Genomic DNA, 17586 nt, shown 5'->3' on the forward strand with positions numbered 1-17586 from the left:
CTTGGCACCAATCAGCGCTGGGCAGGAGAGAAGTCTGCATGTAATCTCTGTCTAAATCTCAGAATCTGTTCCCTATAGGTACAGTAAATAAGGACAATCTGTATTAAATGTGTGTGTCTGTCTGAATGTACGTAGCAGAGCTGTATGTGTCTATGTATGTAGTAGGCTGTTTGTATATGGGGATGTAGCACAGGTGAGTGTATGATGCAGCAGAGCAGGAGTATTGTGCAGTCAGCAGACCTGTGTATATATGGGTATAAGGTACTGTCATGGAGAGTGTTAAAGTGGCCCTGTCATTTCAATAAACTTTACTCCCTTCCCTGCCTAAGGCCACAAGGAAAGTTAATGAACATGATCCCCCCCCCCCCTTTCAGTTGTCTAAACCAGGGGTGCGTCTTGTACAGTGAAAAATACAGCACACTTTTTTGTTAGGAGTCCAGTGAGGCTACTCAGTGATTGACAGGCTCATAGCAGAAATGTAAATACAGAAAGCTGTCACTTACTGTCTATGACCACCCACAAGGCCCCTAAACACGCAGGGACCTCAGAGGCAGAAGTAATGTTGACCTCCCATTTGCTGGTTTTCCTCTTTCCTCCGCTTCGCCTGAGCTCCTTCCAGACTTGTATTGCGGACAGCCACATTTTGCATTAAAACACAAGTTAAGTGGCTGCTGGCAGTGCCACCCCTCTGGAGGGAGCGGAGGAGAGCTGACTATAAAGGCGAACTACCAAGATTTATCGCTGCATACTCCAATGACATAACTAGCCACTATGACTATGTATGTACAGTTACAAGCGGGCTATATGGGCAACATATACACAGACAGTGGCATACACTAGTGTCTTACATTAGCAGCCAGTAGTGTGAACCCAACCTATGATTCAATTATAAGTCAGTTTTCAGCATAAAAACACACATATACCTTATACTCAAGCTGCATTTTCTGCACATGTAGTTCCAGGCCTCTTGATTTTTGGGATAGGATTTCCTTATCCTCCTTTAGTTGCCGATATTCATCCAACAGTCCCCTGTTTTCACTCTTTAGCTGCAGGTTTTCTTCCTTTAGCAGGATCATTTCATGCTTCACTTGTTTGTTCTCATCCTTTAGCGTCTTGTTTTCTTCCAACAACTTCGGGTCACTACTCACACAGTTATTATTACCAGGCGGTGATCTGTAGTAGAGCAGGCAGAAAAAGCTATACTACTACTGAGAAGCTGTGTATAGGCCTATGTACACCAGGTTAGGGGTACTCCAGTGTGGGGGCATTTTTTTCCTGGGACCGGGGAGGAGGTGGCTGAGGGAAACGACATCAACTCACCTCCCCGTTCCAGCAGCGGGTCCCGCATTGCGGCTATCCAGTCCCCGGCCGCTTCCTGGTCTCTGACAAGGGCCCGAGGCGATACGTCTCAGGTCCGCTCAGCCAATCAGTGACAGAGGCGGGATCTGAGCGGACTTGAAACGGATCCCGTCTCCTTCACTGACTAGCTGAGCGGACCTGAGACGTCACGTCTCGGGCCCGCGTCAGACACCCGGAAGCGGCCGGGAACCGGGGACCAGAGCGCCGCGATGCAGGACCCGCCGCTGGAACCCGGGAGGTGAGTGGACGTCGTTTCTCTCAGCCACCTCCTCCCCGGACCCAGGAAAAAAATGCCCCCCCCAACGCCCCGCTGGAGTACCCCTTTAATGCAGCTACTATTTTATGTATCAATGTCTTCATTCCTTCTTTTTAATCTACTCATGAGCATTGTGGGCATGTTAGTGTGAGAGATGGAGGAAGAGGAGACACACCGTCAGAAAGACTACACAGAAAGATTGCTTTGCAGGAAACCTCCATGGATCTTACAAGAGGTCCAACTAACATACATATTAGAGAAAGAAGAGAGAAAAAAATCCTCAGAAACCATCCGAAAAAGTAAAGCACCAACCTTGTGGGCTGAAAATGACTCTTCCCAAAATTCTCCTTGTTTGGATCGCTGACACATAGGTTGAAAATGGGTAAGGATTTTGGCTCCCGCATGGGAAGCCTTTCTAGATTTCTCACTTGCCACGGGAAGGATGGTTTTATTTCCTTTGCCTCCACATCCATTGCATCCCCAGCTCCATTTGGAGAGCTATTAAGCCTGCATCTCACAGCAAACCCCTTCTTAGTCACTTCCTCTCCTATGTCAAGATTATTGTGTGTCACCTGGACAACAGCGGTGCCATCTTTGTAGATCACCTTTTGCTGCACAGATATTGTTTTGTCACCTACAAGCTGGGCTAGAAATTTTATGCCCTGAAGAAATAAAAAGAGTAAAAGAAAAAAATTATGTAATCCAACATCGGAAACCTTATGGTACAACTTTAGTACATAATACAGTGGAAATCATTTGGGAAGAAAAGACAACTATTCACTGGTATCTGGATCTCACAGGTAGACTTCCTATGAATGTAAACTAGCATTGTACTAGCATAAAATTACACCTACCAGAAAGTATTTTTCCTCAAACCATAGGGATAGGGACAGGAAACCTGGGGATAAAAGTAAGACCCCCTCCTTCCTGGCTCCATGAATTACACAGAAGAACCATGAAAATACATAGTTTGCCTGCAATCCAAATCACCGTAGAACCCTATGCAATGTAGAGCCATCAGAACGGCCATGGATTGTGTGAACAGAGTGTAAACATTGGCCGGAAACAACTGACATGTCAATTATGTCCACGGTCATACAGAACAACATTGTTCAATACAGCGTGTAAACAACGGCCGCTGGTCCCATAGAGTTCAATACAATCCATCGTTTTAAGGCAACAATGGCCATATTTGTCTTTAAAAAAAAATCACTGCGAGGGAGATTTATCAAATATGGTGTAAAGGGAAACTTGCTCAGTTGCCACTAGCAACCAGATTCCACCTTTCATTCCTCACAGACTCTTTAGAAAATTAAAGGTGGAATCTGATGCTACGGGCAACTGACCCAGATTCACTTAACACCAGTTTGATAAATATCCCACTGTGTGAACATGGCCTAACATTGTATTATTCAAAACAGTGATTTTCACCTTTTCAGTGAAATATATTTAGACTAACTGCACGTTCTGGCAGGAGGCATGTTACATTATACCAATTACATTTTACAGAGAACAACTTGTCCTCACAAGATCTACTAAACACTACACCACCACTGCATGTGCCGAGCTTACCTGCTCAATATCTGAAGCGGTCTGAAGCTTAAGCCCCCATAGACGGTATTTCCTCGCTATTGGTGGGGACTGTAACTCCTCAGGAAGCTCTACAATGCTGGATTTGTCTAACACTTCAGAATTCCCATAGTCAATATAGGTGACCGAACACTAGGGAAATTAATCAAAAATCAAATGTTTTTCATCATCTAATTTTACCATATATAAAATTATAGGTACTATTAACCGGTTTAAGCCAGGGCGAATACGTGCTTCTCTTTGGTTTTTCTTCCCACAACAGCCATACGAGGGTTCATTCCTTTATATTAGTTTTTTTTTGTGATACATGTACTGTTTATATGGCACCCTTCATTTTAACACATAGGGAGGAATTTAGTCCTTGTGTGTATCATGTGCCGATATAAGCGTGGCAAGTGCAGTGTATATTTGTCAAAAAGTCGCATATATAAATCCACAGAAGTGGTTTGGTGCCCTGGAGGCGAGAGTACAGCGCACCGATCAAAACCATCCACCAGCTGTCTCCTCATGAATAACCATCCAGCGCTCTGTGGGGATGCCACTCTGGCCGCTCATCTCTGCAGAGAGCTGGATGAATATTCATGAAGTGGAGTCGGCAGATGGGTGTGTAGGGGATCAGTGCGCAGCCCCCAGTGCACTAAATTTGCAAATTAATAACAATGCAGGACTAGGAAAATAGCTCTGAATTAATGTAAGAAAACAACCTCCTTCCTCAGCATTTCTTGCCATATAGGAACATAACAGCAAGTTAGAGTCTTCCAATCTGCTGTTCGTTTCCTTTAAGGTGCTTTATGGACTGATCAAGAGTTACTATATACAGTAGTTAAATGGGTACTTTATTAACTGGTGAGAAAGTTATCTAGATATGACACTTCTATTTAAAAATCTCAAGCCTTCCAGTACTTATCAGCTGCTGTATGTCCTGCATGAACTGGTGTATTTGTTCCAGTCTGACAGAGTGCTCTCTGCTGCTACCTCTCCCTGTGACAGGAGCTGTCCAGAGTTGTAGCAAATCCCCATAGAAAACCTTTCCTGCTCTGGACATTCCCTGTCATGGACAGAGCTAGTAGCAGAGACCACTGTCTCTCACTGGAAAGAATACACCACTTCCTGCAGGACATACAGCAGCTGATAAGTACTGGAAGACTTGATATTTTATAATATAAATAAATGATAAACCTATACAACTTACTGACACCAGTTGATTAAAAAATAAATAAATTCACCGGAGTACCCATTTAAGGCCTCCTCATCTTCCAGCAATAAAAGTACCGAGTGACGGTACAGCTGGTATTAGATCTATGTTTGCTTTCCTGCTGCCTTTAAAACACTAGGATGTTGTGCAGCAAAGTACGGACCTGTAAGTAATACAGACAATACACAGATATCCAATGTCAGAAAAACTGCACTCCAATGTAGTTGGCCTAAACTACTGGGTCCTGAGAAACAGGAATAGAGCTTGGTGTTAATGGTGGACAAAAGAACAGAATTTCTAGAGCAAAGAACTTTATGACATATAAAAAGAAAACAAAAAAGCAAGAAGCCAAAAAACCCTTTAAATATCAAATCAAAATCATTTATGCTTACTTGCTGATCACTAACCACATGCTGCACCTTACATCTGTACCAGCATTTATCTGCTGAGAACATACCACCATAGACCTGGAAAATAAGCACACGTCAGTCCTGCTCCATTACATTGTGTTAATCTCTGAAATATACATTTAACAAAATATAAATGTTATTTTAATACAGGCTGTATGTATAACGCCAGAAACCTTCTCAGACTCAAAATATCAGTGTACAATAATATAGTACATACTAGTGAGGAGGGAGATGCAGCTGCATCTGGGTGCCACAACTGCATGTTATGACAGAATATTCTATCCTTTTCTTTAAGCCCATGACGGCACCCCTGGATAGGACCACCTCCTACTCCTATTGGACAGAAACAGGACCACTGGACCATAAAAGAAGCAAAACGCCCCACCAGCACCAGTTCTCAGCAAGGTACCTAGGAGCAAAGCTTATGAAGATAACAGGAAAATATCCAAATATACATCTGTCTTCTTGAAATTATTTGTATAATTTTTATAATTTATATATATATATATATATATATATATATATATATATATATATATATATATATATATATATATATATATATATATATAATTTTTATTTTATATAATACATTTTTTTTTTTTACTTACAACTAACAATATACTACGGGTGGGTATTAGGCGGGGTGCCGTCATGGGCTCAAAGAAAAGGAATTACCGGTTAGTAATTTATATTTTCTCTTATGGCCCTATGACGGCACCCCTGGAGATTGGACTAGGAATAACCCACCTAGGGGGGGCCACTGCCTGCAAAACCCTACGGCCGAAGGTGAGATCCTCCGTAGAAGATATTGCAACCTATAGTGTTTTGAAGAAGGTATGGGGAGTGCTCCATGTGGCAGTTCTGCAAATTTGATGTACACAAATTAGGCTGGCACCACAAACAATGGTAAAAGGAGTGCTAGTTTCCACAACCAAAACAACATGCAAAAATACCAACAAAATGGCTGGAAAAAGTAAACTGCACCTCCTGATGGTAGAAAAATTATATACAATCTTTATTATTTGTTCACATATATGCAAGGGACAGACATTTAAAACAATTAAAAAACATGCAAAAATACTGTTCACTGGTTCCAATCCAACACGGCAAAAACTGACCTATCATGAGCAAAATACAAGGAGCAGCAGCACAAGTGAAAAAGGGGAATAATCCAAATGAAATACAGCTCAAACCATAAGTACCAATACCCCAAAATCCAAAGGAAATATAAGGTGTTAAATACAAATGACCAAATAATACAAAGTAATCATACAAAGTATAAAGTGATGGCTGCCACCCCAGATACGGTCAGAACACCCCACGCGTTCCGTCACCAGGACTTTCTCAAGGGGGAGCTCACCCTTGAGAAAGTCCTGGTGACAGAACGCGTGGGATGTTCTGGTCTGACCGTATCTGGGGTGGCAGCCATCACTTTATACTGCTTATCACTTTATACTGCTGGACCTTCCTGTTGGGCTGGTTTGCAAAAAGGTCCGTTGTGGGGAAACCCCAAAGCATGCATATCTGGTGAAAAACTTCTTGTGACATTCCCATTCTCCCTGATGGAGTTGATAGCGGCTCAGGTAGTCTGCTTTGTATTTGTTTACTCCCTTTAGATGGAGTGCTGTGAGGGAAAAAAAAGTGAGGCTCTGCTAGATGGAAAATGTGGTGTGATATCCTCATTAGCTCTGGTGATCTTGAGCCCCCCTGATGATTGATGCAAGCGACTGCTGAGGCATTGTCTGTCATTACTCTTACATTTCTGCCCTGTAGATGAGGAAGGGCCTGGGCTAAAGATAGAAAAATTGCTCTTAATTCTCATAAATTTTGAGAGTTCTTTGCCTCCTCTGGACTTCATAGTCCTTGTAGCAAGAGGGAGCCCAAGTGTGCTCCCCACCCTTGAAGGCTGGCATCCGTCGTGATTGTAACTATGTCCTCTAGATTCCAGGGGAGGCCTTTGTTGAAGTGTTCTTCCACCGTCCACCAGGAGAGGGATCTTAGACTCTGTGGAGAGAGAAAAAAAGAGGAGTCTAGGGAATCCACAAGTCCATCCCATTCCGATAAGATCTGAGCCTGAAATCGTCTAGAATGATACTGAGCCCAGGGTACAGCCTGGATAGAGGAAGTGAATAACCCTAAAAGGGACATGGCAGATCTGAAGGTAGTGAGAGGCTGAGAGATCATTTCCTGAGTACTGGCAATAATCTGGGAGATTTTATTGACTGGTAGAAAGGATCGTTGGGAGAGAGAGTCTAGGCAAATACCTAGGAATTTACATCTCTGGGTTGGGATTTTATTGGACTTCTCCTCATTGATTTCCCACCCCAAGGATGCAAAGATGGATTCTACACAGCGGATGTTAGCCTCCAGAGCAGAAGGGGAACTATTAACTAGGAGAAAATCATCCAGGTACGGGACAATGATAATGTCCTTTTCTCTGACATGAGCCATGACCTGCGCCATAATCTTAGTAAAGACTCTATGGGCCTGAGATATGCCAAAAGGCATGGCAGACTATTGAAAATGCTGAATGTCTTTATCCATCTTGACAGCCACTCTAAGGAATCGTTGGTGTTCTGGATGTATTGGGACATGGTAATAAGCATCCCTAAGATCTAGTGTGGCCATGAAACAGTTCTCAGAAAGGTTCAGAATGGCAGAGTATATTGACTTAATTCTAAATTTTTCATAAGTAAGAACTCTATTCAGAGGCTTATGGTTTATGATGGTTCTAAAAGAACCATTCATTTTTTTTGACCAAAAAGAGAGTGGAATAAAATCTGACTTCTATCTGGTCCAAAGGAACCGGGGTCAAAACTCTTTTGTTTAGTAAAGAGTGGACTTCTGAGAGTAAGGCAGCATGTTTCCCAGGGTCAGAGGACAAGTCAGTACACACAAATCTATTCCCGGGGGAGGACGAAAAAGAAACCTTCAGACCAGATTTTGTCTCAAACAAAAGTGCTACCAGAAATGTTACATCATTTAGAGAAGTGAAAGGGCAATCGACCCCCCACCTGGACCTCGCGTCATTGTGAAGGTTTCTTGGTCTCGGTACTAGGAAAGAGGAAACCCTTCCCTTTCTTAGCAGGTCTCCAAACCCTCCTAGAGGTAGAAGATACCCCTCTGGCCCTCCTACCTCTACCCTTGAAAGATCTATTAGTCTGTTGTTGAATGAGGGGAAAACCTTTCTTTCTGTCTGATGCTCTTTCCTTCACAAGGTACTCCGCACAGTTTTGTCTTGGATGTTGTGTCCCCTTTCCCTTCCTTAAGCCATAAGGTTCTTCTGGCGGAATTTAATAGGGCTGAAGAACGGGCTGAAAACTTTAGAGCGTCCGCTGAGGCCTCCGCAATAAAGGATACTGTGTTCTCAATGGTACTAAATGCAGTGGAAAAATCCTGTTCAGGGTTCCCCTCATAGACCTTGTCTTTCAGTTCCGACTTCCAGATCTGTAAGGACCTGGCCACAGAGGTGGTAGCTATGAGAGGTTTAAAGGTTGCGGTAGAAGCCTCCCAATCTTTCCTTAGGAAGACCTCTGCTCTCTTGGTCATCGGGTCCTTCATGGGGGCAGAGTCCTCAAATGGAAGGGCATTTTTCTTGGAGATCTTTGCCACCGGTGGGTCAACCATAGGGGCACTCTCCCAGTATTCCGCATCTTCATGGCTAAAAGGATACTTCCTTTTATACTGTAGCGAAAAATATAAACAGATATATATGTACAGTAACTAAAAAGATTATAAGTAAGAAACCACCAAGAGCAAAGAAACCAAACCCGACTTGAGGTATGAAAAATTACGGTCTGGTTTGGACCATTCATGGGATATAAGCGACTTAATGCTCTGATGCACTAGAAACACAGGTCGTTTCTTAGGAGCTAGGCCCTCAAACATATGGTCTTACACTGACTTGAGCTTTCACCAATTAGTCTATGTACTCTGTGGTCAGGAGAGGGGAAGAGGATTCCTCTCCTGTATTTTCCCCCTTTAGAGGCAATCTCTCCAGGTTCATCAAGCACCAAAAACTGCTCCTGTTCCTCCTCAATAGATGGAGAGGAGGGAGCTGGTCTACTAAGACCCGGCAAATTAACAGTAGGGGCTTCAGGAGGAGCCGTTGGGGGGAGAGCCACCGGAGCTGGAGGGTTAACAGCCTCAGAGGTTGAAGGTTTAGAGGGTAATGAGGTCTGAAACAAGATATATAGGAAAAAACTATAACAATTAAGACATAAATAAAGAAGGCCAAAAAAACATTTTAAGCACATACCCTAATTTTGTGCCTGATCATGTCCCTTATATTTCTCATGAAAGAAGGACCCTGATCTTCAAGCACACGGTTCACACATCCCCACATAGCGCTTTATTATAAGACGAGCTTAGGTGTTTTTTACAGATTTGTTTCTCTTTCTCTTTCCTAGCAGCTTCCTCCTGCTGGTATCATACAGAAAATATGCATTATTTATAATGAAGAGAAGAAAAAAAACTTCTAGGGGAAGCCCCTCTTACCGCACCGTACCGCAGTAGATTCAGTCTGTGGAGTTCCTTTATGATCAGCGCCTTGAGCTTCAATTCTTGATCACCGAATGTAAGCTTTAGGTTGCAGCGGCGGCAGCAGGAGTTGACAGATTTCCTGGAAGCAACACACGGGCACCACTAGTCAGGAACACTCCAGCTGCTTAGTGCAGAGCACACTTCCTGGTACTCTGCACCCTTTTTTGAATATGGCGCCAAAAAAAAACCCGGCCCGCGTCATCAATCCGAGCCCCTCCACCGCCTGCGCGCGCGCTACAGCCGGGCAGAGCGAGAAGAAGAACCTGCAGCCGGCATCCAGAGGGGCTAGGGGAGCAGCGGGGACCCTCTCCAGGAGGTGCCGGGGCAACAACCAGACTGGACTGCAGCTCAGGATGCCTTACGCAGTCCGGGAAGCCGGTGAGTGAGTGTCTGCACCAGGGATCCCCAGTCTCAACTTCTTAGGTCCAGGAGTGAATCCTGAGTAATCCTGTTCCTATGGGACAGGAAACCGTAACTGGTGCTGGTGGGGCGTTTTGCTTCTTTTATGGTCCAGTGGTCCTGTTTCCTGTCCAACAGGAGTAGGAGGTGGTCCAATCCAGGGGTGCAGTCATAGGGCGATAAGAGAAAACAGCTATATTTGTGTGCATCTGTTTTTATACATTTTTTTCCACTGACTTCATTTATAAAAGAAGGGATCAAAAAACTGATCAAAACGCATCTGTTTGATTGACTACGTTTTTGTAAGCACTAAAAAAAAAAAAGGATGTGTTTTGATTTTTTAATATGTAAGTCAATGGAAAAACTAATTAAAATTTACGCACACAAAAACATCCACTTTTTTGTCCTTTTTTTGCAAAAACTGAATGAAAAAAACAAATACTGCAAAAACACAATGTGAACCCAGCCTAAATTACTTTTATTTAAAAATCTCCAATCTTCCAATACTTAGATGCTGCTACCCTGCAGGAAGTGGTGTATTTCTTTCCAGCCTAACACAGTGCTCTCTGCTGCCAACTCTGTCCATAACAGGAACTGTCCAGAGCAGATTCAAACCCCCATAGAAAACTTCTCCTGCTCTAGACAGTTCCTGACATGGACAGAGGTGGCAGCAGAAAGCACTGTGTCAGACTGGAGAGAATACACCACTTCCTACAGGACATACAACAGCTGATAAGTACTGGTAATAGTGAGATTTTGAAATAGAAGTAATTGACAAATCTACATAACTTTCTGATACCAGTTAATGTTAAAAATAAATTGCTGGAGTTCCCTTTTTAAATAAGTTAACATATACATCTTACCTTATCAAGATCAAGAGCGCCAAAGACAGTATTCCTTGTGGGGCAAAACGTTGCCAAAGATTTGCCTATATCTGAAAGGTCGTGAATTCTCTCTATTGACTGTTTTAGAAAATAATGAACACGTGTGAAAAGGGCATCCTCTAAAGCCAGTGTCATACAGAAACATGATCAGACTGAGGGAGCACTTACTAGGCGTATTGCTGTGGTTTGCACAGATATTTAGCAGCACTCCTTATACAGGAAAGACATAAAAGACATGATATATGGCAGATTTAAATGTGTATTGAAAGTGTATTTGTCATTTCTTTTCTTTTTTTGCAGAAATCAGCAGTATAAGCGATTTTAATAAACTCTAATAGGTTTTATTAGGCAAAAAAAGGGTTTTTCTGTACTCAAAAAGCAATTTCCCAGCCTCCCCCTTCACTTATCATCTGTTCATTATCAGACAAATCCGTCTTCATTACAGAGTAGCCAGTGAAGATGAGTTTTGCTGTGTCCATTATATCCTATGGAGGGGCCGAGGCGGATGAGTGAGCAGGAAGAGGAGACATGAAGGTCAGCTGTTTGTAGACTGTCTGGGCACCTAGAACGCTGGATTCAGGGGTCAGAAAGTTCAGTGCTTATCTAGGAACTTGCTGGACTGCTCTGTGCTCACTCGCTCCTCTCAGCCCCTCCCCTCTACATAGAGCATAATGGACACAGAATCCTGCTTCTTTTGAAGTGAGGGGGGTGCTAGGAAAACAGCTTCTTCAGTATAGAGGGAAACTCTTTTGGTAAATGACAGTTACGCTTTAATACTGAAATGTCCTGTATATCATGTATTTTATATTTCTTCTGTATACTGAGTAAGAACAGGCGATATTGCTGAGCGCTGAAGACTGTTCTTTCCCTACCTGTCCCCAAAACGTCACGGCATCTTCCACATGAGAAACGTAGACATTCTCCACTGTGTAAGGGTAAAAAAAAAAAAAAAAAAAAAGATAAATCTATCAATCTCATTCACCTTCTGCAACCCGCCAATATGGTGGGACCAGCAAACCATGTAATCTTTATGATAATAAAGGATCAGGCAGCTGGAATTAAACATGCCTGATCCAATGGTATAATAATTCCTTTATTCATTTGGCATAAACACAGTCCTCAGCGGCGTACAGAGTTTGTCATCACTCACATTACTTCCAGGTCGTGTGCCTTCTCAGTCCCACAGAACCTTCCTGCTCGGCCAACCATTTAGCAGGCAGGTATTGTGGTGTCGGGACAACATGGAACCTGGAAGAAGCAGAGACTGACGGACGGCCAAGATCATCAGGCCTGGAACAAATTTTAAGTTTTTCCCAGACAACTTTTGACATGTGACATACATGTACATCATGGTGTCTGTAAGGAGGTATAAAGAGGGCTCGCGGCTAGTCGTCTCTATACCCAGAGGTTCCGGCTGCTTAGAAAGTGGGCAAAGTGAGGAATTGGCGCTTTAGCTGATCACTAGGGGTGGCCATTAGTGCACAGTATAGGATGCAGGCACATTTTCGCAAGATGTTTTATTGCTAAAAACGGCATCCTATACTAAAAAATATAGAAATAGATTCTTTACAACAAAATGGCAACATAAACCCCTGATACTCACCTGTCCCAGGCCAGTCCAATGTGCAGCACTTCTCGGTTCTAACACAAGGAGGCAACACTGATTGGCTTAGCAGGCACTTTGGTCAAGACAGGGACCAAGAAGTGCTGCACAGCTGGACCAGGGGCGCTGTAGATACCGTGGTGGTAATGGAGTGTGGCATAGGGGGCATTGTTAATATCCCAGCCTGGACACATTTTGAAGGCTTAGTAGAATTACCTTTCTCGTTTGATGCGTTTCCTTCCATTTTGATAATCTACACAAAAACAAAACACAAGAAACAACAGTTTATTCAGACAGACAGTTTCCTGCGGGCAGCTAGGTGAAGCCTGGAGACCAAATGTATCTTTACGGTAGTTTCACACGTACCGGAATCGCAGCAGATTTGCGCTGCAAGTTGGGCAGTAAAATCTTCTGCAAATCTTGGTTGAGGGGGAGTGAGGGAGTGAGCAGGAGCTGAGTGAGGGGTGGAAAGGAAGAGGGATGATTTTAATTTGGGGGGGGCATTTTCTACCGTCATTAAGAGAGGTCTCAGCACAGGCTGGGGAGGGGAAGAGCCTCTGCTGAGACCCCCTAATAGTGACAGTATGCTACCAGTAAAAAGGTCCACGCACTCAGAATGGCAACCATCTTTGGCAGCACTTACAGTAGGTCTTTTTTCAGATTAAAACATCTGAAATCTTCAACCAGATCTACACTACCTGATGCACACTTAGGGTCCTATTACACAGAGCGATTTTTAACGATTAACAACTAACAATAAACGATAACTGTTAACGAGTTTGTTTATCGTTAACCTGAAATCATTCACCATATTACACAGAACGATGGTTGTTAGTTATGATCGTTATTGCGATCGTTACTATGATTGTTTACTCATCTGATCCCAGCAAAACAATGGACAATGTGCAATTACACTTAATGATTAGTGAACAAATGGGGAACTTGAGCGAACGAATGCGGAATTGCAGCGAACGATTAACAATAATTTTAGGTTCAGATATTAATCAACGACATACGAACGATTTGTTTCTGTGCAATTTACACAGAACGATTATAGCTTAAATTCGAACGATATAACGATTTGTTTACACAATAATTATCCCGTATAATATGACCCTTACATCACTTGTTACGCCTAGCAGTGACAAATATGGAACAGGACATTGACCATCTCATTAGCAGGCCGATAGTTCCCATTGAAATACTGGTGAGTTTGTTGATTTTAATTTACTCGTTCTTTATTTTAACCCCTTCCAGCACAAGGGCGTAACTGTAGGTCCTTGCGTAGGTGGGGGAGTTCAGAGTGGAGCTGCGCGGCGACCCCCACTGAACCGCCGCAGTCCCAGGTGCAGCATGTAGACCGGGACCGCAGCTATTAGCGTGCACAGCCCGATCGCCGTGCCCGCTAATTAAGTCTTCAGATGCATCTGAAGACTTGTCACGGAGGGGCGATCCCGGCTCGGCATTCTATTGCTTTTGGCTGCAGCAGCAAAAAGCAATAGAACACTGATCTCATCGATCTATGCTGTATAACTATACAGCATAGATCTCAATGAGAGATCAGTGTACTTATACTAGAAGTCCCCCCAGGGGGCTTCTAGTATAAGTGTAAAAAAAAAAAAAAAAAAAGTGTTATTAATAAATAATCCCCTCCCCTAATAAAAGTTTGAATCACCCCCTTTTCCCATTTTATAAATAAAAATAAATAAACATGTTTGGTATCGCCACGTGCATAATCGCCCAAAATATTAATTAATCACATTCCTGATCTCGCACGGTAAATGGCGTAAGAACAAAAAGTGCAAAATTGCGCATTTTTGGTCGCATCAAATCCAGAAAAATTGTAATAAAAAACGATCAAAAAGTCGCATATGCGCAAACAAGGTATTGATAGAAAGAACACATCATTGCGCAAAAAATGACACCTCACACAGCCCCATAGACCAAAGGATAAAAGCGCTATAAGCCTGGGAATAGAGCGATTTTAAGGAACATATATTTGTTAACAATGGTTTGAATTTTTTACAAGCCATCAAATAAAATAAAAGTTATACATGTTACATATCGTTGTAATCGTAACGACTTGAGGAACATATATAACAAGTCCGTTTTTTCCATAGGACACAAAAAAATTGTGTTTTTTTGTCAATTTCACCGCGCATGTAATTTTTTCCTGGTTTCGCAGCATATTTTATGCAAAAAATTCAGCCTGTCGTTGCAAAGTACAATTAGTGACGCAAAAAATAGGGGCTCATGTGGGTCTGTAGGTGTAAAAATGCAACTGCTATTGCCTTTTAAGCACAAGGAAAAAACGAAAACGCAAAAACGAAAATTAGCCCGGTCCAGAAGGGGTTAATTACAGTGGTGCCTTGGATTACGAGCATAATTCGTTCCGGGGTCGTGCTTGTAATCCAAATCCACTCTTAAGGTACAAACACACACAGCAGATACGCAGCAGATTTGATGCTGTGTTCAGTTATTTAGATCTAATCTGCTGCGTATCGCAGCAGTAAATACGCAGCGTATATGCCGTGTGTGTTTGTACCCTTAGACCAAAGCTAATTTTTCCATGAGAAATCATTGAAATGCAGACAATTGGTTCCACACCCCAAGAATAATGATTCTTTTTATACTGAACAGATAAAACAAATGAAACAAACATGTAGAAAGATGGATGTCATATTATAAGTTACTGTACAGTATAGCAATCAGCATGTGGTGTATAATATATAGTAAGTGCATAAGAATGAAAAAACAGCAGCAGTTGGTAGATACAGAATGGAACTGCAGATCCCCATAATGCAGTAGCGTAGTACAAATGGCTAGAATAGAGAAGGGCTGCTGTCAGACGTCTGTGTGGTCACATGAAAGCAATGGGAAAGGGGTGTGTGTCCAGCACGGGCCAATCAGGAAGTGAGAATCACAGAGCTGTGCAGGAAGACAGTGACAGAAACTTTCTATACAGTAGTGTGAGTAGCTGAGTGTAAGTGCAGGCACATTATGGGAAGGGAAGGATGGGAAACACAAGGACTGACAGATACTGCAGGGAGCAGGAAGGAATAAGCAGGGCAGATGTGGGCACATACATGTAGCGCTCTCTGTCCGGGGAGAGAGGGGTTACAGCTATGGAGAGATTATCTCCACAGTCCTGTCCCCTGATGTAAGCCCCAGCCTGAAGTGGATCTGCTATGATTTGAAGGGTAAGGGAGACTTCCTGGGTCAGAGTACAGGGCTGTAGACCCCGCTATGCAGACCATGCCCCTCCCTGACTTTTCTTCCAACTCAGTACTGGGAGCTCTTAAAGGGGTTGTCCGGCGATAAAAAATTATTCACAGAACAACACACATTACAAAGTTATACAACTTTGTAATGTATGTTATGTCTGTGAATGGCCCCCTTCTCCGTGTATCCCCCCACCCACGCTAGACCCGGAAGTGTGGTGCATTATACTCACCGCATCTCGTGTCGTCCACGGTCTCCGATCGGGCAGTGACGTCTTCTTCGGGAGCTTGGCGGATCTTCCCGAGTGCCGGCCACCCTCTGCAGCGTCATCCGAAGCTCAGCCGCGATTGGCTGAGCATAACTGTGCTCAGCCAATCGCGGCTGAGCATCGGATGACGCTGCAGAGGGCGGCCGGCACTCGGGAAGATCCGCTGGCCTCCCGAAGAAGACGTCACTGCTGACGATCGGAGACCGTGGTCGGCACGTGACAGGTAATGTATAGCGCACCACACTTCCGGGTACACGGGTGGGGGTGGTGGGACACGGGGAAGGGGGCCATTCACAGACATAACATACATTACAAAGTTGTATAACTTTGTAATGTGTGTTATTCTGTGAATAATTTTTTATCGCCGGACAACCCCTTTAAACCAAGTTACAATTTTGAAAAACTGAACCCTTCTTGCAAATCGCTCTCAATCCAAGTTACTTTTAAACCAAGGTACCACTGTATTGTATTTGTTCCCATTTTGATTTTTTTTTTTTTAAACTTTAAAATAAGATATGTCAAGTGCGCATAGGGATTTGATCATAGTTTTTTTTTTTGTTTGTTTTTTTATAATATAGTCTGGGCCTTCAACAATCTGAGGGACAGTGAACTAGCCCCCTGTGTAAAAAGTTTGGGGACCCCTGGTCTAGATGATACATTCACTTGAGCAAAGAAAAGAGGACGGGATCTGGTGCCACAATATGGAGGCCACTGAAGAAAGTGCAGCCAGGTATATAAGCCAGGTATATAGCACCGGTGGAGGAGGTAGAGGCTCGGATACTGTTATGGGCACAGTCAGGCATGGCAGATTGGGCATAGGCGGTAACACCTGTACCAGTCCTCTATGACATGGCGGCCCCATCACTTTATTATAGCAGAGAGCTTGCAGAGGTTATAGCAGGTGGCGGCTCCACAGGGACTGGGCTCAATGCTGACAGTCATGTGACTTGTTATCAGGAAGCCATTACTGTGGGGTAGCAGTCACTAGCTGCAATGTGGTCTACAGTATAACCCCGTCTATATACGCCCATACAGCTATACACCCCATATACCCCCACACATCCATATACCCCCATACATCTATACACCCCATACATCCATATACCCCCATACATCCATATACCCCCATACAGCTATACACCCCATACATCCATATACCCCCATACAGCTATACACCCCATACATCCATATACCCCCATACAGCTATATACCCTATACACCCCCACACAGCCATACACCCCATATACACCCCATAGGGACATGGCAGGGGTGCTCTGATCCTGGTGACAGGAGGAATATTACAACCATCTCCCCCAGCTTACTGTGCAGAGACTTTTCCCACTGTGACAAGTCCACAGTCCATTAGTAACAGCGGGATCACGTGAGCTGCGCCCATCCCCCGCATCCCGGTCACCCACTCCCGCAGGATCTCCCCGCTCTGCCCTCTCACACCCAGTGACCCTCCATCTCCTCACCACCGGGAATGTTACCGGAGGAGATAGCCAGAATGCTCCCTCCGTCGATCCTCTCCGCTGTGCTCCACACACGTGATCCGCGACGCACGTGCAGCGTGAAGAGGCTCCGCCCACGCGTGCCGGGGTCTGTCAGCGCCGCATCAGGGGCGGCGCTAGGAAGTCACATGACTAGACACAGGGGAAGGGACTTACTGCTAATGCTGCTGTATGTAGGGAAGATGTGCTATGTCCGCAGACTGGACGGAGCCGGCAAACTCCAGAGCCATAGATCCCTTAGAGCCCTAACCACCTGTTCACACGTAGTAAACGACATAGAAATATTTTTATAAATCTTATACACCATCCCCACCCAGGAAGCCTCATGGACGTATAATGGAGCT

At 43.8% G+C, this 17586-nt stretch overlaps 1 protein-coding gene across 6 annotated transcripts in view; it reads right to left on the minus strand.

Annotated features, from left to right (window-relative positions):
- STK31 (serine/threonine kinase 31) overlaps positions 1-17586 on the minus strand; it is a 41883-nt gene that overhangs the window by 19628 nt on the left and 4669 nt on the right. For 2 of the 6 annotated variants that reach the window (XM_069958781.1, XM_069958780.1), the window contains exons 2-9: positions 12608-12694; positions 12458-12494; positions 11511-11563; positions 10618-10716; positions 4793-4867; positions 3188-3337; positions 1928-2277; positions 924-1173 (exon numbers count right to left, since the gene is read on the minus strand). In XM_069958781.1, coding sequence (XP_069814882.1) covers positions 924-1173; positions 1928-2277; positions 3188-3337; positions 4793-4867; positions 10618-10716; positions 11511-11563; positions 12458-12494; positions 12608-12694 — 1101 coding nt within the window. Of the gene's footprint in view, positions 1-923; positions 1174-1927; positions 2278-3187; positions 3338-4792; positions 4868-10617; positions 10717-11510; positions 11564-12457; positions 12495-12607; positions 12695-17206; positions 17328-17586 lie in introns of those variants that run through there. The other 4 variants (XM_069958784.1, XM_069958785.1, XM_069958782.1 and 1 more) reach the window with 4 other exon arrangements.

This window comes from Dendropsophus ebraccatus, chromosome 2 (assembly GCF_027789765.1).
Source record: "Dendropsophus ebraccatus isolate aDenEbr1 chromosome 2, aDenEbr1.pat, whole genome shotgun sequence".
Taxonomy (NCBI): Eukaryota; Metazoa; Chordata; class Amphibia; order Anura; family Hylidae; genus Dendropsophus; species Dendropsophus ebraccatus.